Below are 14847 nucleotides of genomic sequence, written 5' to 3'. Positions count from 1 at the left end.
CAGGCTCTGAGCTGTCATTACAGAGCCTGATGCGGGGCTCCAACCAACGAACCGTGAGATCATGACCTGAGCCGAAGTCGGACACTTAACTGACTGAGCCACCCAGGCGCCCCAAATATTTCCATTTTTAAAACAAAAAGTAAATATGGGTGTTAGCGTAGGACAAGGAGTTGATGACTATGTTTAGGATGGATTTGGCTTTGAAAAGATTTTTGATAATCATAAATGCTGTGCTTTGGGAACGTGTCATTTACTACATAGCTGAGCAGATGGAATTTGTCTTTAACAGGCTTTTCTTCCACTTTTGTTTATTGTCTGTTTCTACAGCTAAGGGTTTTCAAGTTAGCCAAATCCTGGCCGACTTTAAACACACTGATAAAGATAATTGGTCACTCCGTCGGAGCCCTGGGAAACCTGACCGTGGTCCTGGCCATTGTGGTCTTCATTTTCTCAGTAGTTGGCATGCAGCTTTTTGGCTCTAAATTCAATTCTATAAGGAATAACACCAAAGCCTGTGGCCCTACAGTCCCATGTTTACGACGCTGGCACATGGGGGACTTCTACCGTTCCTTTCTGGTGGTATTCCGCATCCTCTGTGGGGAATGGATCGAAAACATGTGGGAATGTATGCAAGAAACTAGTAAACCACTGTGCGTCGTCGTCTTTCTGTTGATCATGGTGATAGGAAAACTCGTGGTGAGTGTCTTATATCTTTTTTTTTTAATATACGGACTAAACGGATGCATTACCTTTTTTTGCAATGCTTCGCTAGTGATTATTACTCTAAATATAAAATTATGCATGTAATGTTACATGATATTAAAACATGCATTTGAATTTGACTTGAGGAAATTATTATAAGCATGAAACAAAACCTCCTCGTCACACAGCGCTCATGTTGACTGATGCCTCAATATCTATTCTACTACAGGTGATTATTCTAAGATAATTGTATTCTCTTTGTCCATGAATGGCTGAGGTAGGGATGTGTGACTTAATTTGGGCAATAAGATGTAAAGGGATATCTAGTAAGGAAGATTTCTTGGTCTTAAAAAAAAAGGGGGGGATGAGCTAAAAAAAAAAAAAAAGGTCCTTTTACTTTCCCTGGGCCTTTTTATTAAAGACTGATTCATCTCAGAGCTGCAAACATTATCCAAGCAGGAGAAGAGCCAGCCTAACACAAAGTTGTTAGGAAGGTAGAGGGAAAAGGTGGAACGAACCTATCTTCGTGTTCCCCATGTTTTATTTTTTTATTTTATTTTATTTTTTGAGAGAGAGGGAGAGAGAGAGAGAGAACACGCACATGTGTGCAAGCAGGGGAGGGACAGAGTGGGAGAAAGAGAGAATCCCAAGCTTGGGACGGGGCTTGATCTCACAACTGTGAGATCGTGACCTGAGCTGAAATCAAGAGTCAGACGCTTAACCAACCGAGCCCCCCAGACACCCCACCCCCCTGTTTTATTTTCAAGGTCTTGTTGTGTTACATTTTCTTGTTGTGTAAGTTACCTTGAGTCTATTACCTGCAGCCGGAAACATAGACACTATTAGCTAATTGGGTACCCAGTAAAGCTATGAAGAGACAAGGGACACACAGGACATCTGACCACAAGGTCTTGAGAATCAAGTTGGGGCTATCGTGCAAATATAATGAACCATCCGCATGAACACCATTGCTTCATCCTATGTACGAAATCAGCGGTGTTAGAAAGACAGTAAGGGATACAAAAGTTTTGGAACAGGGTATCACCAGGGGGAGTGGGAACGGTGTTAACAAAGGATGTGTGGAAGATACAGTACTTGAGAAGGGTACTCAAGAGGCAAGGAGGTGGCGCCTGGGCGGCTCAGTCGGTTGAGCGTCCAACTTCAGCTCAGGTCATGACCTCACGGTTTGTGATTTCAGGCCCCACATCACTCTCACTGCTGTCAGCCCAGAGAGTGCTTCGGATCCTCTGTCCCCCTCTCTCTCTGCCCCTCCCCTGCTTACTCTCTCTCTCTCAAAAAAAAAAAAAAAAAAAAATTATAAAAAAAAAAAAAAGAGGCAAGGTGGACTTAGCAAAGAGAGGAAAGCTTGAGCAAAGATCCACAGCTGGGAATTCTTATGGTGAAGCTGAGGGAGAGTGACGAGACCCATTCGAGCTCATGAGATACGCACGCCTCCCGAAGGCAGTCTATTTTTGAGCGGGTGACAGCCACAAAGGCGCTTGAGGAGGTAAAGATGATGAATGGGAGGGTGTGTAAGTGTCAGCAAAAAAACCCCAAGTAGGAAGCTGATGAGATGATCTGAATTTAAATTGATCCAAGCTTCAACAGAAGAGTCGCAGATTCGATTCCAACCCCTCCGGTTCAGTCCCAATACTTTGTTGTGGTTCAGGCAACAGGACCTAAAAAGCCTGCCCAAAGCCCAAACATCCTCTCTCAGACTGTACCAACAGGCAAGGACTCCACGGCAGTATGAGACATCAGACCCATATCCCTGTGGGCAATTCCAGGAAAACCAAGGTCAGGATTCGACGGATCCCCAAGGAATATACATGGCCACACAGCTCAGCTTTACCGTGGCCAGGGTTTACAACATCTGTTGCTTGTATGTAGACAAGCCAGACTTGGGCTGTTTGCATCATTTCCCTTCCGTTTTTCTTTTACCTTGCTCTCTTCCTCAATTTTTCTCCTCTTATTCATTTTATAGGTAAACTTTCTTAGAAGCCAGAAGGATGTAGAACTCTCATTTGAGTTAGTTTTGGGTCTTGGGGGAGAAGTTGCTCCGGAAACCTACTGTATCTTCCCATCTGCTAAACTTCCTATTCCCCTTGTGTCTCCCCTCCCCCCGCCCCGCCCCAGGTACTCAACCTCTTCATTGCCTTGCTGCTCAATTCCTTCAGTAATGAGGAGAAGGATGGAAGCTTGGATGGAGAGGCCAAAAAAACCAAAGTCCAGTTAGCCCTGGATCGGTTCCACCGGGCTTTTTGCTTTGTAATCCATACTCTTGCGCGTTTTTGTCACACGTGGTGCAGGAGGCAAACGTTACCGCAGCAAAAAGAGGTGTCGGGAGGCCCTCCTGCCAAAAGCAAAGACATCATTCCACTGGTCGCAGGGGTGAAAAGGGGCTCGGAGACCTGGGAGGAGTTCGGTGTAGTCACGTCTGCACCAAAGACCTTGAGTGTGGAGCATGACCGGACTTGGTTGGCCCCACTTGCAGAGGAAGAGGATGATTTTGAATCTTCTGGAAAAATCAATCCACAGTGCGTTGCACCACCTGAGGCTGGCAAACAGGTACGAAGCTTCATACGTAGACGTAGAGGTCACATGAAGGGAGAGCTGCCATGGGGCACTGGTGGCCCGCCCTGTTCTGAGCGCCATGCAGTATTTGCGTGCACATCCTAGTGCCGGTTCGAATCGTGGTCCCGCACGTACGGAGGTGGAGAGATGGCAGAGGAGTCCAGAGGGGAGTGAGATCAGAGTGGGCCAGGGTGACAGGGGAATCAAGTGACTGTGGTTGAGCCCTAAAAGAAGCGTAGCGTTTGGATTAGCTGAAAGGTGGGAAGTGAACTGAACAGCACAGAAAAGGAGATGGTGGTGAGAACAAAGTCTCTGAAGGGACCAGTAGGCGAGGCGTGGTGGGAGATGAGGCGGTCAGGGAGTGGCAGGGAGCTGAGCGCCCTAAATAAACAACCACAGGCTTCATTCTGGATGCAGCTGGGCTGTCTCAATATTCCTGAGTTTTCCACAGTGGTTGTAGCATATTGCATTCCCATTAGCAATCATTGTAATCATTCTAACGGGTTTGTGGTGGTATCTCATTGTGGTTTCAAGTTTCATGTCACTGATAAATAATGATATTGCATAATATATCTTCATTGGTAAAGTATCTATTGTCCATATTTATTTCTTATTATTGAGTCGTAAGAGTCGATTACATATTTTGATACAAGTCCTTTGATAGGTATAATACTGCACATATTTTCTAACTGCCTGTGGTTCATCTTTTATTTTCTTCCCGGTATCTTTCAGTGAGCAGAAATTTTTAATTTTGGTGAAGTATCGCTCATCAATATTATTCCTATGGTTCATGGGTTTTCATTCCATTCTAAGAAATCTTTGTATAACCCAAAACTGGACATATTTTCCCATATGTTTTCTTTGAGAATTTTACAGGTTTAACGCTCAGGTTCAGGTCTATGATCCACTTCAACTTAATTCTTGTGTATGATATGAGTTGAGTCATTTTTTCCTGTATATATGAGTGATTATAGTACCGTATTTTGAAAAGACTGTTCTTATCCCACTGAATCAACTTGGTATCTTTGTCAAAAATCAAATTGGCTCTATCTGTTAATATTTTTATGTTATTGTAAATGTAATTTTTAAAATTTTAGTTTCTGATTGTTCGGTATTAGTACATGGATATAAATAGGCTTTTGTGTTTTGACTTTGTATCTATCCTGCAGTGTTGGTAAACTGACTTATTAATTCCAATAGCTTTTTTGTAGTTTCCTTAGAATTTTCTAGGCATATAAGTATTTCATCTGTAAATAAAAACTTTTTTTTTTATGTGGGCTTTTTTTTTCTTGCCTTATTCCATTGGTTAGAACCTTTGGTATAATGTTGAATAGGAATCATGGGAATGTATTCCTTGCCTTGCTCCTGGTCTTAGTTAGAAACATAAAGTCTTTTCCCATTAAGTAAGATCTTAGGGGAGGAAGTTCCCTTCATTCCATTTGCCAGGAGGTTTTATTTTTCTTTTAAATTATGAATGTGTATCGATTTTTCTGAAATACTTTTCCTATATTTATTGGGATACTCATTTTTAACATTTATTTTGGATGCTAAATCACTTAGGCATTCCTTGGATTATCCCTAGTCGGGCATGGTATATTTTTATCCTCTTATGTATATTTGCATCCAACTGGCTAGTATTTTGTTAAAGATTTTGCATCCCTAGGTTTTTCCCTTATAATGTGTCTGCCTGGTTTTGGTATCAGGTTAACATGGCCCTCCTTATAATATGATTACCACCATAGTATTAGCTAACACCTCTGTCATGTCACATAATTATTTCTTTATTGTGGTAAGAATATTTAAGGTTTACTCTCTTAGCAACTTTCAAGTATATACCATAGTATTATTAATTATAATCACAACACTGTACATTATATCCTTATTCATCTTCTACCTGAAAGTTTGTATTTTGGGACCAACAGCTACCCACTCCCCCCACCCCCCACCCCCCAGCCCCTGTTAACTACCATTCCGTTCTCTGTCTCTGCAAATTTGGCTTTTTTAGATTTCACCCATAAGTGATACCATGCTGTATTTGTCTTTCTCTGACTTGTTTCACTTGAGCGTGATGTCCTGGGGTCCATCCAAATATTATCAGTTGTAATTGAGGCTAGAACATTGTGTGTATTGTTTCAAATACTCTGTTCTTTTCTCTCTTCTCCTTCTGGTATTCCCATTACATGTATGTTTCACCTATGTAGGTGCCCCACAGGTCTTAAGGATTCTGTTCCTTTTTTCCCCCATATTTTTTCTCTTTGTCTTTCAGGTTTGGAGATGTTTACTGAGATAGCCTCAAGCTCAGAGATTCTTTCCTCAGCTGTATCCAGTCTACTAATAGGCCCATCAGTGACATTCTTTATTTCTATTACAATGTGTTAGATCTCTAGCATTTTTTAAATCTTTTCTTAGAATTTTCATCTCTCTTGCTCAATTTGCCTGTGTGTTCTTGCATGCTGTCTACTCTGTCCATTAGAGCCCTGAGTATTTTAATCATAGCTGTTTTAAATTCCTGGTCTGGCAATTCCAACAACACTGCCATATTGAGACTGGTTCTGATGCTTGCCTGTCTCTTCAACCTATATTTTTTGCCTTTTAGTATGCCTTCTATTTTTTCTTCAGAATCAGACATGATGTGCTGGGTAGATGGAAATGCTCTAAATGGGCCTTTATCAATGTGTTGGTGAGGTTTAGGGGAATGAAGAAGCTCTGTGGTCCTATGATTAGATCTCAGTCTTTTAGTGAGCCTGTGCTTCTGGACCGTGAACAGTGCTTCTCAGTGTGGCTAGCATGAGCTAGAGTCGGGTATTTCCCACCCCCGGGTCAGTTAGGTCCTGATAAAACCCCAGCAGGTTAGGCTCTGGTTAGTTTCTCTTGAGGGAAGGGCTTGTTAAGAATAGAATTCTCTAGCATGTTTCAAAATGCTTCCTTTTACTCTCCCCCTGCTGGAAGCAAGTGTGGATTTTTCTCCTACATTTACTGTGAGAACCTGGTAGAGCTCTAAGAGTTAAAACTCACAAATGTGTGGGGGCCTCTGTTGACTGGGTCCCCTAGGACTTTTATCTCTGAGACTTGTCCACACTGAGCCTCCAGCAGTTCGTCAATTACAGTTTAGGTTTCCCTCCTCGGGGACTGATTCCCATGGAGGATTTTGCTCCTGGGCTTCTGCTTTGGTAAATTGTGATTCTCTGTATTATCCTGTCTTTCTCTCCAACTTGGGGGACAATAATTTGTCCTGGACTTATTTCTCTTATGGCTCTAAGAAGAGTTATTGGTTTTCCAGTTTGTTTAGCTTTTCACACGTTAGGATGAAGTGGAGACTTCCACGCCTTCTTACATGTCAGACCAGAAACTGGAAGAGAGAGAGAGAGACAGAGCATGAACAGGGGAGGAGCAGAGAGAGAGGGAGACAGAGAATCTGAAGCAGGCTCCAGGCTCTGAGCTGTCAGCACAGAGCCCGATGTGGGGCTCAAACTCACAAACCCTGAGATCATGACCTGAGCAGAAGTCACTTAACCGACTGAGCCACCCTCCGTGAGAAGTTTTTAAATTACAAATTAAATCTGTTTACTTTGTTATAGGAATTACAGGGCTGTTCTGATTTTCTGTTTCTTCTTGTGGCTGTTTTGGTAGTTTTTGTATTTCTAGGAATATGTCCTTTTTTTGAAGTTATCTGATTTGTTAACATATAGTTAATCATAATATTTCCTTGGAATCCTTTTGGTTTCTCTAAGGTTGATAGCAATGTCCCCTCTTGTTCCTGATTTTAGCAATTTGATCTTTCATTTTCTCTTGGTCAGTCTTATTAAAGTTTTGTCAATTTTGTTGATCTTTTAAAATAATCAACTTTTGATTTTGTCGATTATATCTATTATTTTCTGAATCTCTGCTCAAATACTTACTGTATGCTTATTTATGCTTGTTTTGAGTTAGTTTTCTCTTCCTCTCCCAGTGCCTTCAGGTGGAAGGTTAGGTTATTGATTTGAGATGTTTTTTAATTGTAGGTATTTATAGCTATAAATTTCCCTCTAAGTGCTACTTTAGCTGCATGTATCCAACAAATTTTGGCATATAATATTTTTATTTCCATTTATCTTAAAGTCTTTTATACTTTAAGCCTTAAAGTCTAATATGTTTTGTGATGTTTTCATTTGACTACAAGTCAAATTGGTTGTTTAGGAATGTTTTGTTTAATTTCCACATAGTTGTGATTTTTCAAGTGTCTTTTTGTTCTTCCAATTTTATTTCATTATGATCAGAGAACACAGTCTGTACAATTTCAATACATTTAAATTTATTGAGGCTTGTTTTATGGCCTAGCATATTGTCTATCCTGGAAGTGTTCCGTGTGCATGGGAGAAGAATGTATATTCTGCTGTTTGGAGTTGAGGGTTCCACAGGTGTCTTTTCAGTATAATGGATAGATCAGGTTGTTTGAGTCTTCTATTTCTATCTTCTACTTAGTTGTTATATTCATTTTTGAAAATGGGTTATTGAAGTCTCCAACTATTATTATTGAAGTGTCTATTTCTCCCTTCAATTCTGTCAGTTTTTGCCTCATATATTTTGTGGCTCTTCTGTTAGGTGCATACATGTTTATAAATGTTATCTCTTTCTGATAGAGTGATTTGTCGTCATTATAAAATGTCCCTCTTTATCTCTAGTAAATTTTTTTGTTTCAAAGTCTGTTTTGTATGATATTAATATAGTTATTACAGCTTTATTCTGGCTTCTGCTTGTATGATAGCTTTTTCCATTCTTTTACTTTCAAACTGTTTGTATCTTTGAATCTAAAATGTCTCTTCTGTAGACAGTACATAATTGGATCTTGTTTTCTTATCCAGTCTAACATTTTCTACCTTTTTATTAGATTGTTTGACCCATTCACATTTAATATTAATATTGATTAATTAATATTTAATATTATTTATTTTTATTTAATATTATTATTGATCTAGTTTATCTACTAATATTTTGCTTTTTGTTTTTATAAGTTCCATGTGTTTTTATTCCTCTTTTCCTCCTTTATTGCCTTATTTTGCATTATTTGAGTATTTTCTAATATAACATCTTAATTCCTTTAACGACTTTCACATCATTTTTTGAGTTACTTCCTTATTAATTGCTCTAGGAGCTGCCACATACATCTAACATCTTCAGAATTGATGTCTGATAAGTTAACTTAGTTCTAATGAGATACAGAAACATTACTCATGTGTAGCTCTGTTTCCTCTCCCACATTTTTGTACTATTTTTATTATACATATTACATTCATATATGTTAAAAACACAGCAATACACTTTTATCATTGCTTTATATAATTATATGTTTACTAGTGAAGCTGAGAAAAGAAGGAAAACAAGTATCTATTTATAGAGTTTATTAATTTTCTCATTTATCATTCCTAGCTCTCTTCATTTGTTTCTGTGAATGTGAGTTACCTTCAGGTGTCATATCCTTACTACAATAAAACTTTGCTCCTGGTTGCCTCTTTGGTATTATTATTCTCACATATATTTTATTTTTATATGTTACATGTCCAAAAATACGTTAATTTTAAACTGTTTCAGACGATTTCTTTTGAAATCAGAAGGGAAGAAAAGAAATACGCATTTTTCTCACCTTTTATAATTACAGACTTACCTTTACCTCCGCTCTTTGCTCTCTTGTGTGCACTTTTACTATCATTTAGGATCACTTCCTTTCAGCCTGAAAGATCTTTTTCAGCATTTTTTTGTAAGGTGGGTCAGCTAGCCAAGAATTTCCTTTTTGTTAATCTGGGAATGTCTTTATTTCACCTTCATTTTTGAAAGATAGTTTTGCTGGATAATAAAATCTTGATTCACATTTGCTTTTTAATTTCAGCACTCGCGGCATATCATTCCACTGCTTTCTAGTCTCCATTGTTTCTAATAAGAAGTCAGCTGTTAATTTTGTTGGAATCCCATGGTACATGTTGAATGGCTTCTTTCTTGCTATTTTCAATATTTCCTCTGTCCTTGGCTTTCAGCATTTTTACTATGGTATATCTATGTTTGGATCCCTTTGTGTTTATCCTATTTTGAGTTTTCTGAGCTTCTTAAAGGTGTCAGTTAATATTTTTGGTCAAAATTGGGAAGTCTTCAGCCATTATTCTGCTCCCTTTTCTCTCTCCTTTCTTTGTGGTTGGTGTGCTTAATAGTGTCCTACATTCCTCTGAGTTTCCTTTAGGTTTTCTCTCTTCTTTCTTTCCTGTGCTCTTTGGATTGCACAATCTGTACTGATCCCTCTTCAAGTCCACTGATTCTTTCTTCTGCCAGTTCAGATGTACTGTTGCTCAACTTAGTGAGTTTTTCATTTCTGTTATTACACATTTCAACTCTAGAATTTTTATTGGTTTTTAAAAAATATTTTTTTAAGGTTTATTCATTTTTGAGAGACAGAGAGAGACAGAGCATGAGCAGGGAAGGGGCAGAGAGAGAGGGAGACCCAGAATCTGAAGCAGGCTCCAGGCTCTGAGCTGTCAGCACAGAGCCCGACGCGGGGCTCGACCTCACAAACTGTGAGATCATGACCTGAGCCAAAGTCGGACGCTCAACCGACTGAGCCACCCAGGCGCCCCGAATTTTTATTGTTTTTTAAATAAGTTTTCTCACTTCATTGATAATCTGTATTTGATTATACATTGTTATCATAGCATCCCTTATTTACTAAATATTGTTAAAAATTCTTTGAACATATGTATACTCACTGTTTTGTATTCTTTGTTTATTAACTCTGGCATCCAGGCCCTCTCACAGGCAGTATATGTTGTCCGCTTTCTTCCTATGTATGGGTCATACTTTCCTGGGTTTTTTCCCCATGTTTTATAATTTCTGTTTAAAACTGGACATTTTAATATATTGTAGCGGACCTGGAACTTATTCCCTTTTCTCCTCTCTGGGGATTGTTTGGTGACTTGGCTAGACTATTCTAGTGAAGTCTATTCCCTCCTTTCCCTACCTCCCCTCACCACACACACACACACAAATGTGAAGTCTTTGGTGCCACTTTGGAGGGCACACCCTTGGGTTTGCTGGCCGTCACTGCAGGATGACAGTTATTTTAGTAGGTCTCTCTTTGACTGTCTCTTTCCACGATCTCTCTGTTACTCTGTCTGCCATATATGGCGTCACACCCAGATTTTAGGCTCAACTAATTGCTGGCTTAATTGCTCTACTGTTTTTGACGATACCACAGAGCATTGACTGCTCTGCAGTCTGACCTAATTAAATTCAGGTAGGGTTTACTTATTCGGCCAGTCTTGGAGATTTGTTCTGACCCCAGGGAGATTCTTCTCCTCCTCTTCCTCCTCCTCCTCCTCCTCCTTCTTCTTTAAAAAAATATTTATTTATTTATTTATTTATTTATTTATTTATTTATTTATTTTTTATTTATTGGAGGCACGCAAGCCGGGGAGGGGCAGAGAGAAGGGGACAGAGGACCCAAAGTGGGATCTGCGCTGACAGACCGACAGCAGTGAGCCCAGTGTGGGGCTCAAACTCACAAACTGCGAGATCATGACCCGAGCCGAGGTCAGATGTTCAACTGACTGAGCCACTCAGGTCCCTCCCCTCCGCCCCCAACCCAGGGAGAGTCTTCTCAGTTGTCTCTTTCCTCGGTTCTCTGTGGTGAACTTGCTGACCTGTGGTTTAGTTTGTTGCCTTTTTAAATTTATTTTTTTTATTTTTTAAGATTTACATCCAAATTAGTTGGAGTTTGTTGCTTTTAATGAAGAGCTACCAGTCTCTTCTTACTTGCTTACCGTCAAAATCTCTGTTGTTTTCAAGAATACCCTTAGGCTTGGACTCCCTCATGTTGTGTCAGATAAAGTCGATTCTTTTTTTTTTTTTTTTTTTTAATTTTTTTTTCAACGTTTATTTATTTTGGGGACAGAGAAAGACAGAGCATGAATGGGGGAGGGGCAGAGAGAGGGAGACACAGAATCGGAAACAGGCTCCAGGCTCTGAGCCATCAGCCCAGAGCCTGACGCGGGGCTCGAACTCACAGACCGCGAGATCGTGACCTGGCTGAAGTCGGACGCTTAACCGACTGCGCCACCCAGGTGCCCCTAAAGTCGATTCTTTTGTGGAGAGCTTCAAAGTTCTTGTTTCTTATGGAATGCCTCCTTTCATAGACAAGAGCCCTTAGCTACTAATGCAAGTGCTTGGAGGGGCAGTGGTCTCACATCTTCTCAGCTTCCCTCTTTGTAAAAAGAGGGAACCTCTTCCCTACAAACTAGCTGGCGTGAGGCTTATCAGGATTCCAGTATTCTCAGGCTGGGGAGCCTGGAATAGTCTCTGTCCTAGGAGACTGGTTGGAAAAAGAGAGCCCAAATTCTTGGCCACATTCACCAGGAACATGGCCTCGTCAACTCCGCATTGGAGAGGATAAGAAAAGCTAGTGATCTCTACCTGCTGATAAGATACATATCCCTTCCTTGGGGGCTGAGGGTAGAGGGAACCTCATCTTTGTCACAGCTGCCTCGAGTAAGGCTTCCATCAAACTGAGCTGGAAGGTGAGACAGAGAGGGGAAATCATGGCTCGATTGCCATGGACTCCTGCTGCTGTTCCTGAATTCTGAAGATTTTTTTGAATAAATGTTTCTTCCTTTGCTGTATGCCCTTAGGACAATTTCCAGAGACTCTAAGTGATTTCTTAAAAATATTTTTCCCCACTTAGGCTCATTTCTCTGGTGAACATGTCCACAGAGCTCCTTACATTGCCATTCAGGAAGTGAAACTCTGTATACTTTTGATTAAATCCTAAACTTACTCATTTTGATGACACTTCCAGATTACTATATGATTTTGTTTTTTTCTCAAGTAAATCCACCTCCTAGTAGTTAATTTACAGGGCTACTGATTTGTTTGTCTCCTCCTGTATTTCAGAGTCTTCATTTAAAATTTCATCTTTAGGGGCGCCTGGGTGGCGCAGTCGGTTGAGCGTCCGACTTCAGCCAGGTCACGATCTCGCGGTCGGTGAGTTCGAGCCCCGCGTCAGGCTCTGGGCTGATGGCTCGGAGCCTGGAGCCTGTTTCCGATTCTGTGTCTCCCTCTCTCTCTGCCCCTCCCCCGTTCATGCTCTGTCTCTCTCTGTCCCAAAAATAAATGAAAACATTGAAAAAAATTAAAATAAAAAAAAAAAAAAAGTAAAATTTCATCTTTAGTGAGAGGATCTGTCACTCTCTCTGCAGTCTAAGTTCTGTGATGTCTTTAATAGATACTTCTGGGGCAACCAGCGCAGAACCAAGTCTTAAATTGCCAACTGGAGATTCTTGTCTAATAGTGACACTAGACGTATTTCAGATCCAGTGGGTACCTTTACTCAGGTCTTATTGCTGAGGCCTTCCTTCCTTCTGCCTCCCTAGATAGGCAGCTGTGTATAATTGTAATTCCAAGCATTGACAACAACTTGTTTTGGCCTTCTCTCTTAAGTGCAAGAACTTCAACCCAGTCCACAGTTTCAAGCTTTGGACATAGCTGTGGTTCCCTTCCTCATATGGGGCACTTTTAGTTATCATTCTCTGCTACACACTTTAATTTTTTTTTTAATGTTTATTTATGACTGAGAGACAGAGAGAGACAGAGCATGAGCGTTGGAGTGGAAGAGAGAGGAGGAGACGCAGAATCTGCAGCAGGCTCCAGGCTCCGAGCTGTCAGCACAGAGCCCGACGCGGGGCTCGAACTCACAAACCATGAGATCATGTCCTGAGCCGAAGTCAGACACCCAACCGACTGAACCCCCTCAGGCGCCCCTCTCTGCTACACATTTTAAATTGTTACTACTTCATATTTCTGTTCTGTGTCTGGTCCATAGATACATTTACCTGTGTTTCGTGTGTGTGTGTGTGTGTGTGTGTGTGTGTGTGTGTAATGTGTCCATGCATGTGTTCAAAAGGGAGAAGTGTTCTTAAATTATGACCTTAGAGTGTCAGAGTCACAGGAATATTTACATACACCGTGACATCCTTCTTGATTATACCTGCAGGTGTAATCACATATACCTGCATGACTTTGTACATCTTTCTTGAATATACCCGCAGGTTGTCACACAAAATTTACTTTGTATTTTTCTGTAGTAATACATCTTCATTTGTCTCTTTATGCCCTTTTCTATTTCACTAAACCAACCCTCTGTACCCCAAAGAATAAAAAAAATTATTTTCCAAATTATTCTTCTAACATTTTTTACTCATCTATTTTTATATTAGTACATCAAATCATTATGGATTTTATTTTTACTGCATTCTGTATTATATTATTTTTTTCAGGGATAATTATACCAGCACCACTTTTTAAATAATTTATTATTTAGCCATCCCCTTCTGAATTATTTGGTGAATTTTGTACCAAAACCATATAGTTTTGCTTAAATGACTTTTGGGTAAGTTTCATTACCTGTTTCCTATGGTAGCTTTCCCAGAATTATTTTGTGTGGAGTTTCTCCAGGAGAGTTTTAAAAAGTGAAAAGAAAAGGAGTAAAACGTCATAATTCAAACTTGTTTTATCTCAAGTGAGCTGTCCAGGAGGAATATTAATTGTACTTAATTGGCCTCCTCTGTGTCAGGCCTATGAACTCCCTCAGGAGACCAAGACGTCTACCAGCCCAGGAGCTCAAAGTGTGGAAATTGATGTGTTCTCTGAAGGTGACATTTATCTGTCAGCACAGAACCCCCGAAAGGTAATTTTCCCAGGGTGCTTCCAGGAGGAACCTGTGGCTTATCCATACACATTCTCCAAGACAGTCACTATGGCTATCAAGACTAATGCGGAACCAATTGCCAGAGTCAGATCTTAAGCAAAGGTGTAGGCCAGGGTTTCTTAACCTCTCCACTAAGACATTTGGGGCATGATAATTCCTCATGGTGGTAGGTTCTTCTGTCTACTGTAGGATGTTTGGCAACATTCGTGGCATCTACCCACTGGATGCAAATAGTATCCCCCAGTTGTGAAATCAAAAGTGTCTCTAGACATTGTCAAAATGTATCCTGGAAGACAAAAATCAATAAGAGCCACTAACATAGGCCTACTCTTCCAGGGATTGAGAGAGCTGAAAATTAGTCTCAGTAAAGTAGCCTTCACCTCATCACCCAGCTTCCCTATTTGGAGTTAAGTAGTGTATCAGAGATATGATTTGGGGGGGGGGGAGGTTGAGACACTGTATCTTCATATACCTTGTCTTTTTTCAGCCAGGGGAGAGCAGTTAGGAAATTCTCTCCTAATGTCAGGGGTACTCAGAGCACTTTTTAGAAACACCCAATGAGAGGGACACTTTCTAGAAACCCCTATACCTGGAATCTTTGTCTAGCTGGCTTTATTCCTAAAATGTCGCACACTAAGGTATTAGGTGCTACCATGGTGAGAGACAGTCTTGGTAAATGATTCCCTTTTTCCTTTGTTCTCATGTGCAGAAGTCTGATACCACCAGTGTTTTCTCAGAATGTAGCACCATTGATCCACAGGATCCTTTTGCAAGGGTACCGGAAATGGTTCCCAAAAAAGAACCAGAGAGATGTTTTCCCAAAGGTAAGTGGCAGTGTTCCTGCATCCAGT

At 40.4% G+C, this 14847-nt stretch overlaps 1 protein-coding gene across 1 annotated transcript in view; it reads left to right on the top strand.

The window, feature by feature from the left end:
- Positions 1-14847, top strand: part of SCN11A (sodium voltage-gated channel alpha subunit 11) — an 86675-nt gene that overhangs the window by 38822 nt on the left and 33006 nt on the right. Inside the window, exons 15-18 of the mRNA XM_047875156.1 lie at positions 328-696; positions 2839-3270; positions 13862-13975; positions 14706-14820. Of these exons, the coding sequence (XP_047731112.1) occupies positions 328-696; positions 2839-3270; positions 13862-13975; positions 14706-14820 (1030 nt within the window). The remainder of the gene's footprint in view (positions 1-327; positions 697-2838; positions 3271-13861; positions 13976-14705; positions 14821-14847) is intronic.

This window comes from Prionailurus viverrinus, chromosome C2 (assembly GCF_022837055.1).
Source record: "Prionailurus viverrinus isolate Anna chromosome C2, UM_Priviv_1.0, whole genome shotgun sequence".
Classification (NCBI taxonomy): domain Eukaryota; kingdom Metazoa; phylum Chordata; class Mammalia; order Carnivora; family Felidae; genus Prionailurus; species Prionailurus viverrinus.
This window is presented reverse-complemented; position numbering and strand designations above follow the sequence as displayed.